This window comes from Eschrichtius robustus, chromosome 17 (assembly GCF_028021215.1).
Source record: "Eschrichtius robustus isolate mEscRob2 chromosome 17, mEscRob2.pri, whole genome shotgun sequence".
Lineage (NCBI taxonomy): Eukaryota > Metazoa > Chordata > Mammalia > Artiodactyla > Eschrichtiidae > Eschrichtius > Eschrichtius robustus.
The window spans coordinates 70,534,582-70,547,071 of record NC_090840.1 but is presented as its reverse complement, the minus strand read 5'-3'; the positions used below and the strand labels follow the sequence as shown (position 1 = coordinate 70,547,071).

General features: G+C 36.7%; 1 protein-coding gene across 1 annotated transcript in view; it reads left to right on the top strand.

Moving 5' to 3' along the window:
- The window catches only part of ATAD2 (ATPase family AAA domain containing 2), a 67,181-nt gene that overhangs the window by 16,175 nt on the left and 38,516 nt on the right, over window positions 1-12,490 (top strand). The window contains exons 3-8 of the mRNA XM_068525812.1: window positions 2,265-2,314; window positions 4,347-4,512; window positions 5,150-5,252; window positions 5,507-5,594; window positions 6,335-6,538; window positions 7,160-7,277. Of these exons, the coding sequence (XP_068381913.1) occupies window positions 2,265-2,314; window positions 4,347-4,512; window positions 5,150-5,252; window positions 5,507-5,594; window positions 6,335-6,538; window positions 7,160-7,277 (729 nt within the window). The remainder of the gene's footprint in view (window positions 1-2,264; window positions 2,315-4,346; window positions 4,513-5,149; window positions 5,253-5,506; window positions 5,595-6,334; window positions 6,539-7,159; window positions 7,278-12,490) is intronic.

Genomic DNA, 12,490 nt, shown 5'->3' with positions numbered 1-12,490 from the left:
GCTGTTGCCAGTTTGACTATAGTAATCTCTTTACTTACTTCCTTTCTGTGTTTTTTTACCCCTCACCCCTTTATTTTCAATCTGTTTGGGGCTCAAAGACCAGGGGACCAAGACTGTTAGAATAATAAAGATTTGAAAAGCTGTGCCTTGAGAGCAGGATATATATTTGTCTGGTCCTGGAGTTCTTAACTAGGTCCAGTAATCATGGTTTTCAGGGGGCATATGAAACCTCTGAAGTAATGTTTAAACTTGTATGTGTATATGCAGTTTTCTAGGGAGAAAAGATCCATAGCTTTCATCAGATTCACAGGAGTTGACAAAAGTCCAGACACCTGTTTTGGTAAATAGTTTCATTGGAACACAGCCATGCCCATTACTTCTGTCTATGGCTGCATTCCTGCTTCACTGTTAGAGTTGTACGAGTAGTTATAACAGAAACTGACAAGCCAAAAATATTTATTATCTAGCTGTTTAAGAACAAGTATAGCAACCCCTGCAAGGGTAAAAAGTGCTTCCCTTCCCCTACAGGCAAAAAACAACAACAACAACAACAAAAAAAACAACACTGCTTTAATCTTTGTATCCCTAGCATCTAATAGGGGGTCTGGTTTATAAAAGTGTAGACCTACATGGTATGGAGGGAGGGTCTCCTCTATGAGAAAAGTCTGTGAACCTGTGAACAAACTAGACCTTGATCTGTAGATGGATTGCTGAAAGGTTTTTTATTCTGTTCTTGATTCTTACCTGTGTTCCAAAAGAGATAAGGAATTAATGATGACTTAAATTGTTAGGAGGACACATGAGTTAGCTCTTCTGGATAAGATGGTTTTGTTTTATTTTAAAGTGTCCCGTTTGAAACTCTATGGGTATAACCAGCACACTTGCAAATATTGCTTGATTCATAGGTTGATTAATAGATATAGCCTATCCAAGTATGGAAAATTGAGTCCCTAAAAATAGGTTAATGAGACATACTGCTTTGTTGCTCAGTGGATTTGGGGAAAAAGATGAGAGGAGGATACTTTCTTTAAGCTTTGGAAGGTGTTCCTTGTAATTCAACAGATTCTGTATACCAGTTTGTAGGTGGGATATCTGATTCACAAATGTGACTCTTTCTACATGTGAGTGATAATGCATGTCATGTAAAGATTGTAGCTAGCAAATGTTCTTAGAAGGAAATGAACACGTCACTAAGTTCTGTAACATGTTTATAGGTCCTCGAGGATGTGGGACCACTATATCCCTGTGGTATAAAACAGATTGTCTTGTTTTTACTCAGTGCTTATTAGTTCAGTTATACCTAAATACTTAGGCTAAGGATTTCATTTCTTGCTTTAAGTAAGCTACTTTGTTCTGATTAATTCTGTTTAGCTAAGAGTTCATGCATACAGTTTGGCCTCTGTATCCACTGGTTCTGCATACGCAGATTCAACCAACAGTGGATTGAAAATATCCCCTCTCCCCAAATTCCAGAAAGCTCCAAAAAGCAGAGCTTGAATTTACCACTCACCAACAACTATTTACATAGTATTTACATTGTATTAGGTATTATAAGTAAACTAGAGGTGATTTAAAGTATACAAGAGGACAGGCTTCCCTGGTGGCACAGTGGTTAAGAATCCGCCTGCCAACGCAGGGGACACGGGTTCGAACCCTGGTCTGGGAAGATCCCACATGCGGCGGAACACCTAAGCCCATGTGCCACAACTACTGAGCCTGCGCTGTAGAGCCCACGTGCCACAACTACTGAAGCCTGCGCGCCTAGAGCCCGTATTCCGCAACAAGAGAAGCCCGCGCACTGCAACAAAGAGTAGCCCCCACTTGCGGCAACTAGTGAAAGCCCGCGCACAGCAACGAAGACCCAACGCAGCCAAAAATAAATAAATAAATAAATTTATTTTAAAAATTAAGTATACAAGAGGATGGGCAGAGGTTATATGCAAATACTATGCCATTTTATATAAGAGACTTGAGCATCCTTGGATTTTGGTATCCATGTGGGATCCTGGAACCAATCCCCTGCTGTTACTGAGACACAGCTGTATATCATTGAATTTCACAACAGGGTTCTCGGCCTTTGTTTAGCCATAACAATATATGAGCATAGGTATTCTCATGCTGTTTTTTCACTGGTTTTTAGGTAGCTTTAAGTATTTGCCCTCCAAGCTGATTTAATTTTTGGTCCTAGTTTGTAGTATTATAAAATATAGGATTTAAAATTATGTCAATTATTTTGAATTATTTGCTATATTTTTTTCATATAGGCAGTTGGCCAGACAGCAGGCTGATAAAAAAAAAGAAGAGTGCAAAGAAGGTAAGTAATGTTAAAGGCATTTAAATTTTTTAAAGCATGTATTGTGACTGATGTGGAACTGTCCATATTTAGGATGTGACTGATGTGACTAATGTATTTAGTATTTTGTTTACAGGCGTATTGTGGTATATACAATAAACTGTCCATATTTGAGGTGTACAGTTTGTTTGGTTTTGATATAAGTGCATGCCGTCAAACCATCACCACGATAAGGTAGTAAAGATAACCATCACCCTCCAGGATTTCCTCAGGCCCCTTTGTAATCGCTCCTGGCTCCTCTAAGCTCCTCTCCATGACCCAAGATTCCTGAGCAGCCACCAATCTGCTTGCTGTCACTGTAGAGTGTGACAGTACTCTACAGAGTGCTGTAGAGTATGGTGAGTTTGTATTGTCTAGAGTTTTATATTAATGGAATTATACGGCATGCATTCTTCTTTGGCTTCTTTGAGTCAGCATAATTACTTTGAGTATCATCCATGTTGCTTTTTATTGCTGAGTAGTATTCCATTATGTGGATATACCACAATTTTTTTTCCTTAGCTTTATTTTAATATAATTGGCATATAACATTGCCTTAAGGAGTACATTGCATTGTTGATTTGATACTTATATATTGCAAAATGATTATTACCATGGCTTTATCTAACACCTGCATCATGTCACATAATTACCATTTCTTTTTTGTGCTGAGAACATTCAAGATCCACTCTCCCAGCAACTCTCAAGTATATAGTACGGTAGCGGTCTCCATCCGGTTTGGCACCAGGGACCAATTTCATGGAAGACAATTTTTCCACAGACCTGGGGGCGGGGGTGTTGGGGGGATGGTTTGGGGATGATTCAAGAGCATTACATTTACTCTGCACCTTATCTCTGTTATTATTACATTGTAATATATAATGAAATAATTATACAGCTCACCATAATGCAGAATCAGTGGGAGCCCTGAGCTTGTTTTCACTTGCCACTCACTGATAGGGTTTTGGTATGAGTTGGCAAGCAATTGATTTATTATGGTCTCTGTGCAGTCAAACCTCTCTGCTAATGATAATCTGTATTTGCAGCTGCTCCCCAGAGCTAGCATCACCGCCTCAGCTCCACCTCAGATCATCAGGCATTAGGTTCTCATAAGGAGTGTGCAACCTAGATCCCTCGCATGCACAGTTCACCGTAGGGTTTGAGCTCCTATGAGAATTTAATGCTGCCACTGACAGGAGGCGGCGCTCAGGCGGTAATGCAAGTGATGGGGAGTGACTGTAAATACAGATGAAGCTTCGCTTGATCACCTGCTGCTCACCTCCTGCTGTGCGGCCTGGTTCCTAACAGGCTCGTGGGTTGGGGACCCCAGCAATACAGTATTACTAACTATAGCCTCTCTGCTGTACGTTAGAGCCCCAGAACTTACTCATTTTATGGCTGAAAATTTGTACTCTTTGACTAACAATCTCCCCTTTTTCTCTCACTTCCCAGTCCTTTGTAACCATCATTCTAGTCTCTGTTTCTATGAGTTTGGTTTTTCTAGATTGAACATGTAAGTGATATCATTTAGTATTTGTCTTTCTCTGACTTATTTCACTTAGTATAATGCCCTCAAGGTCCATCCATATTACTGCAAATAGCAGGATGTCCTTTCTCATGGCTGAATAATATTCTATTGTGTGTATATTCCACATCTTCTTTATCCATTCACCTATTAATGGACACTTAGGTTGTTTCCCACAATTTCATCTTTTGATGGACATTTGGGTTGTTTCCATTTGGGGACTGTCACAAAACTGCTTTGAACATTGTGACAAGTCTTTGTATTATATATATAGCTTTCATTTTCTCTTGAGAGTGGTGTGGCTGGACCTATGGTAGGTGTATGTTGTAACTTTATTTATGTTTTCTAGTATTTTTGAGAAGGGTAAGTTCAAGAAACTAAAATTTCGTTATATGAAAGTGTAGCTATTCAATTGTTCATTTTAGAATTGTTTTATAAATGCTGTTATTTCAAATCTTTCTATTTGCTTTTACGTACGCATCTATGAAGACAAAGTAATTACAGTTACTCGGTCACTGAGGACTAGAAACATAGTTCAAAAGACAGAACGCTTGCATGAAGAGAATGGTGATGTTGAAGTTCGCCGAAGTTGCAGGATTAGAAGTCGTTATGGTAGCATGAACCAGTCTGTACTATTTGACAAACTTATAACAAAGTAAGTAAAAATTTAGATCAAGATTATTTAGCTGGCAAAAACTTTTTGTTGGGGACTAAGTTTTGACTAGCAGGAGTATTTAATGCATTCAGTTTATGTAAAGTATAAAGGAGAGTGATTATTAGAGGACTTTGTAATAATTCTGTATGTGTATTTAAATTCTTACAAAGAATATGAAATATTTTTACATTAGTAAATCAGTGCTTCTTATAAGGGTATTTAAAATCCCAGCACTCAGAGAATACAATGGAAGAGAAATTAAGTTTTTAAAAATATACTACTCTTTTATTTTATTTTTTAAATAAATTTCTTTATTTCTGGATGCGTTGGGTCTTCGTTGCTGCATGCGAGCTTTCTCTAGTTGCAGCGAGCAGGGGCTACCCTTCGTTGCCGTGCACAGGCTTCTCATTGTGTTGGCTTATTTTGTTGCGGAGTGCGGGCTCTAGAGTGTAGGCTCAATAGCTGTGGCGCACAGGCTTAGTTGCTCCGCGGCATGTGGGATCTTCCCGGACCAGGGCTCGAACCTGTGTCCCCTGCATTGGCAGGTGGATTCTTAACCACTGCGCCACCAGGGAAGTCCTAAAATATACTACTCTTTTACAGTTTTAGCTTATTTTTATGTCATTTTTTTTTAAAGCACTGCTGAAGCTGTACTTCAAAAAATGGATGATATGAAGAAGATGCGTAGACAGCGAATGAGAGAACTTGAAGACTTGGGAGTGTTTAATGAAACAGAAGAAGTAAATATATTCTTCCATTAAGGGGTTGATTTAATAATCTCCAGTTTAACCTTTTTTCTCTAGAACCTATCCATTTTTTGGTTAAATTATTCATCATTTTGTTCAGCATTTGTTTGATCAGTCACTAGTTATTGCTGGAGTTTTAAGAGTTTATAGCTGGAAATGTCTTCATTTTCAGTAGGATTGGAAGGCCCTACTGGATTTTTTAAAATAAACATACTAAACGTTAATGGATTTTATTTAAACATTTTTAGGGGAATCTTAATATGTACACAAGAGGAAAACAAAAAGCTATTCAAAGAACTGATGAAGAAACAACTGACAATCAAGAAGGCAGTGTGGGTTAGTCTTTTCTCTTGTTCTATCTTCTGGGTTTTATTTAGCAGAATATAGCCTTTTTATTCAGAAGCTGTGACATTTATGGTAGTTTATGATAAATTAAGAGGGTTGTCATAGTTTCAAAGAAAAAAGTGAAGGCAGGGGAGATAAAAGGGTAATATGTTTTGTTGGGAAAGTACTTAAACATGCTAAAACAAATGAAACTGGTTTGCTTGTATAATACATCTACAGATAGCATATCTCTCTCTACCTGTTTGAGTTAAAAGTTAATTAAAGTTGAGTTTTACTATTCTGTTTAGGACTTATTGCTGCAATTTCTTAGAACTTTTATTGAATGAAAATCAGTTTTCCGAAATACGTTTTAAATGTTTGGTGAGGGTGTTTTACATTATCTTAAGTAGATTATTTGAGTTATACTGCATGTAACTCAGTGGCAGCCAGAAGTCCACTATATCAATGAAATTAGCAGTAATGCTATAAACTTTAGTTTGGTAAATACTGATAGTAGCCTTTAAACTACTTTTTTCCTTCCTCTAGTTGTTTTTAATTCTATAGTTTTTTACTTCATTTTTTAAAAATCTTCATTTGATGTTGCAGAATTACAGATTCTTTCTATGAACAATCTAGAAGTAAATAAATTTTAAAAGGAGAGTCTTTTTCTATTCCCCTATTTTAAAAATTGTTAGCATTTGGGTGAGAAGCCTTACCATGACAAATTCTATTATTATGTCTCTTAATTGTAGAGTCATCTGAAGAGGGTGAAGACCAAGAAGATGAAGATGATGGTGAAGATGAAGATGATGATGAAGAAGATGATGTTGAAGATGAAGATGATGATGATGAAGATGATGACGATGAAGATGAAGAGGATGGAGAGGAAGATAATCAGAAGCGATATTATCTTAGACAGAGAAAAGCTACTGTTTACTATCAGGCTCCATTGGAAAGTAAGTGCTATCTATTTTTTTTTTTTTCCAGGAGAAGATGTAATCAGGTTTCCTTTATCTTCACTGCCTTTCTTCTGTTATGCTTATTTTTCATGTTTTCATTTTGCAGAATACTCATGGCTGTTGTCTTTCATAACTTACCCAAGATGTGCAAGAAGTTATTTCTTCTAAAGAAAGTTAAATGTTAGCCTTGATGAAAGTAAATAATTGGGTTATTTTGAAATTTCATGTCTATCTTTAATTATTTTAGTTTTCACAGCTTTGTACTTTATTTTATAAGTTTGTATAAATAGGACTGCTTTTGATTTATGTTAAAGTTGTACCTCAATACTTCTGAGCGTATATATGCGAAGCTGATAATCAGCTATTATGCATCAGTATAATCATAATGATTGTTTATGGCCAGTGTGTGTTTTGGTTGGTTGTTGTCTGTGCTACACATATATATTCAACAGCAACGTTGCAGGTGTAAACGATTTAAACCATGAACAGTAAAATATTCTACAGTAGATATGTACTAGTATTTTCATGGAAGGTAGCATCATTGTAAGTATTTAAGTGAAGAGCAAAATTGTCTTTATACATATTTATATGTCACATACATATAATTTTTTTTCTTAGAACCTCGTCATCAGAGAAAGCCCAACATATTTTATAGTGGCCCAGCTTCTCCCACAAGACCAAGATATCGATTATCTTCTGCGGGACCAAGAAGTCCTTATTGTAAACGAATGAACAGGTTTGGTTCTGAAATAGTGATTGATTTATGACAATATAATTGTCTCTATGTTAAGGTAGAATTCTAGAGTCTTTGGATTAGGTGTATCAGGATAGAATTCTAGAATTGTATATTTGGGAGAGTTAGCTCTATGCCTTTAGTGTTCTAATCCCCACTACCACTGACTAGTTTTTGGTTTTGCTTCCACTGATAGGAATTGTTAACAACTACCATGGTAAGGCAGTTTATTCCATTGTTCCACACTAATAATAGAGAGCTACCTTTGCTTCAGTGTTTACTGTATTCCTGGCTTGGTGTTAAGCATTTTACATAGATTGTTTCATTTAATTTTCACATTAAGTTAGAGTATAGGTTTAGTCTTGTCTTCACATACTGTCCTAGATATATTTTCTTACCATGACAAATTCTAAGTTACATAGCTTCTAGACTTATGACTGTGACCATCCTTTTTTGGATATATTTTTCAAATTTGCTCTTCTTACATACTGGGAAACATTAATTTTCTATGACTATTCAAATTATTTGTGGGTTTCTTTTCCTTCTACATCCTAACACTTGTTACCTGTCTGTCATACTTAAGTCTAAAGAGGTAATTCTTGTTATTTCTTCATTCTCCTGAGTAATAAAAGATTTTCTGATGCATTAGAATTTTCTGGGTAATAGTAGCATTATAATAGTTCATGAATGAGAAAGCTTATAGGGTGAAGCCTAAAAAGGCAGAAAAAAATGACACTCATGTGGGGAATGGTGCTTTTTTCCTAATATTATTAATGTGCTCAGAAGTAAGACTGAAGTCTTAATGAGACTTCAACTATTCGAACAGTTTTTAGAAGCCTCCTCATAGAAGCAGACTATATCTGATCATGTTTTGGCCATGGAAGGCAACACCTCTATAGGTACTGACAAATTTCTCTCTTCTAGGAAAAATATGAACTACTGCTTGCGTCTCGGGGTCTTTTAATTTGATGTTCAGAGTCTCAAAATCACAAGTGTACGGTCTAGATTTCTTGTTTCATCATCCCTTTTCACACAACCAGAGCCCAGAAGCATAGAGAATCAGAAAGACAACCTGTCAGGGCTGCCCAAGATAAACTGCACTTGAAAAGAGGCCAGTCACAACTACTGAAGCCCGCGCGCCTAGAGTCCGTGCTTCACAACAGGAGAAGCCACCTCAGTGAGAAGCCTGCGCACCGCAACGAAGAGTAGCCCCCGCTCGCCGCAACTAGAGAAAGCCCGTGCACAACAATGAAGACCCAACGCAGCCAAAAATAATAAATAAATGTTTTAAAAAATAAATAAATAAAAAATAAAATAACATAGGTAACCAACAAGGACCTGTATAGCACAGGGAACTATACTCAATATCTTACAATAACCTATAAGGGAAAAGAATCTGAAAAAGAATATATACATATTCTTATATATGTATGTATAACTGAATCACTGTGCTGTACACCTGAAACTAACACAGCATTGTAAATCAACTATACTTCAATAAAAAAAAAAGTTAAACACACACACAAAAAAGAAAAGAGGCCAGGGACTTTCATGATGGTCCAGTGGGTAAGACTCAGCGCTCCCAGTTCCGGGGGCCTGGTTCAATAGCCGGTCGGGGAACTAGATCCCACATGCATGCCGCAACTAAGAGTCTGCATGCTGCAACTAAGAAGTCCACATGCCACAACTAAGAAGTCCGCCTGCTGCAGTTAAGTCCACATGCCACAACAAAGATCCTGCCTGCCACAACTAAGACCCGGTGCAGCCAAAATAAATAAATAAATATTAAAAAAAAAAAAAAAGGCCACGCTGTCGGTACTTTTCATAGGCCCCATAGGATATTGTTAAAGACCAATATTTTCATAGTGTAATTTAATGATCTTCAGAAAAGGAGAGTAAGGTGTAGTGCTCCCTGGAGTCCCCATCAAGCATAGGGCCCAGGGCAGCTGTCTTGGTTGACTGACTCACAAAACAGGCCTGTGTTTCATCCCACAGAAGTGAGAGGCTGGCAGTTACTTTGAAATTTAATTTCTTTTCCCATATTTAATGGGTTTATATTTCTGGAATTAACATGCTTGTTGATTGACTTACCTCTATAATCACCACCTACGATATATCTTGCAGTAGGTAGGAATTTTTTTTGCCACTTTGGTGCTTGAGTTCCCATATTTGGTTCACAGGGTATACTCTTTCTCTATGGAGAGTGTCTCATGTTATTGCATAGTTCCTTGGGTATAGGATTTTTTTCCCCCTCCTATTATTTAACAAATGTTTGAGTACTACTATGCGCCAAGCACTATGGATATAAAAATGACTTAAGTCAGAATTCCTGCCCTTGGGTCTCGGACTAGTGGAGGATTCTGACTCATTTAAACTATGAACCAAGAGATTTAAGCTGTACCGTGAGTCACATTATTTGACTTAATTACCTTGGTGTTGGTTTTGATAACTCCCTTTAAACTTTTTCTTTTTGATAACAACTTTATTGTGATATAACTCACATACCATATAGTTCGCCCATTTAAAGTATACGATTCAATGGTTTTTATTCACTGAGTTGTGCAACTATCACCACAATTTTGTTTTATTTTTTTAATATTTATTTATTTTGGCTGCACCAGGTCTTAGTTGTGGCACGTGGGATCTTTGTTGCAGCATGTGGAATCTTTTACTTGCAGCATGTGGACTTCTTAGTTGTGGCATGCGAACTCTTAGTTGCGGCCTGCATGCGGGATCTAGTTCCCCTACCAGGGATCAAACCCAGGCCCCTTGCATTGGGAGAGTGGAATCTTACCCACTGGACCACCAGGGAAATCCCAACCACCACAATTTTAGAACATTTTTCTTGTCTCAAAAAGTAACCTTGGGGACTTCCCTGGTGGTCCAGTGGTTAAGGCTCTGCTCTCCCAATGTAGGGGGCACAGGTTCCATCCCGGACCAGGGAACTGAGATCCCATATGTGCACGGCGTGACCAAAAAAAAGAAAAAAAAAATGTAACCCTGTACTCTTTAGTTATCACTCGCCAATCCTTCCAGCCCTAACCAACCACTATTCTACTTTCTGTCCATATAGATTCTGGGTATTTCATATAAGTGGAATTCTTTGTGACTGGCTTCTTTTGCTTGGTATAACATTTTCAAGGTTCATCCACATTGTAGGATGTATTAGTACTTCATTCCTTTTTATTGCCAAATAAGATTCCATTGTATAAATATACTATACTTTGTTTATCCCTTTATTAGTTGATGGACATTTGGGTTGATTCTACTTTTTGGCTATTATGAGTAATGCTATTATGAACATTCATGTACAACTTTTTGTGCGAACAAATGTTTTCATTTCTCTTGGGTATATACCTAAAAGTGGAATTGCTAGATCAAACGCTAACTATATTTAATGTTTTGAGGAATTGCCAGATTGTTTTTCCAAAATGGCTGCTGCACTTTACATTTCCACAAGCAATGTACTAGAGTTCCAATTTCTCTACACCTTTACTAACACTTGTTATTACCTGATCTTTTGAATGTAGCCCTTTAAACCTTTTTTTTTTTTTTTTTTCAATTTCTTCACCATGGTGGAGTTAACATCTCATTCCTTCTAACAACTTTAATGGTAGTCATTTGGCTTATTAGTCTTTTTACTTTTTCTTGAAGAGACCAGCTTCTGTTTATCATTTATATCCTACTTAGGCAGGGAAACAAAGCACCCATCCAAAGAGTTGTTTGAACATTGCTCTTAGTGAAACTTGCAGCCACAATGTAGGATTTTTGAAGGGTCTTTGGCATACTTACATAGCAGAACTTCAGAAATGCTGCCTTTAAGTAGGATTTTCTTTCTTGTGATTGCTAACCTCTAGTCATCTAAGGTTTACTCTTTAGCTTCAGTTTGGAGTTTCTGGAACAAGCCTAGCCCCTTTAAACAAGAAGGTAACATAAATAGCACAATTGCTTCACCGGTATTACAAAGTACACATTACTGGTTGTCAAGGAACTAGAACTGGCAACTCTAGACGCTCTGGTTAGGTTCAAAGTGCTGGTCCAGTGCTGTCTGTGCCAAATTTTTCAAAAGTTATTAGTAAAATGGAAAAAAGAAAAAATGAATGTGGGTATATATATATTTAGATTTTTTTTTTAACTGAAATAATGGCCTTTCTACAGTGTAGAGTAATTTTGAAGAACTAGGACTGCCTAGGTTGTGAGTTCAGCTCTACCACTTACTTATTAGTGACCTTTTCCAAGTTATTTAACCTCTCCATACTTTAGTTTTTTGATCTGTAGAATGGAGACAGTAGCACCTATCTCATAGTATTGTGCAAATTAGGTGAGTTAATACCTATAAAATGTTTAAAATAGTATCTGGCACATGTTAAGTTCTATATGTGTTTGTAACTATAATGTTCAAAAATAATCCCTCCTTTGCACATCAGACGTTGGAAACTTTGTCAGTCCACAAGGTTTTGTTGTTTGCTTATAACTTTATTGGTTTATGAAATAAACAACTGGAGATCATCAGTGTGGTAGTGTACAGAACGTGGATTTATTTTTTAAATAGACAAAGGTTTTGAATTATACCATCATTGACTAATTCTGATATTTTAAGCAAGTTCTTTAAACTATGAGCCACATTGGCCCCGACTGTATAATGAGCCTACTAATATGTACTTGTCCAGTTTTAATTAAGATTAAGTTTGATAATATGTCAACCACCTGGTACAAGAAACACTTAGTAAATGTTAGTCCTTTTTATTAATTGTTAGTCTTAATTATGTAAATACCTACTGAATTCACACACAATTATATACATTACATAATTATAAGATTCTATTTATAATATTAATGGTAGTATTAAATAAGTTAGTCTTTCATATAAAACTGCAGACTTGTACTCAGTGGTTTTACAGGCAGATCACAAATATGGTCTTTGGGTGTGTTTGAGTGGGTAGATGGTGAAGGATTATTTTCTCACTTATATCTGTGTTTCCACAACCCCTTATCAAAACCCTGGGGCTGCTTTATATTTCAGAATTCAGATTTGGGGGGGCATTTACAAAGAAAACATACAACATATATAATGTGCAATATTAACATTTGTAGGTGTGTCTGGGCCAGCACCGTATAGTCAGATATATTAATTTTATAGCAAAGTGTATGAATAATCATAGTAAGCAGGACAAATAGAGATTTTGAATTGCCTTTATGACATTTCAGGTCATGTT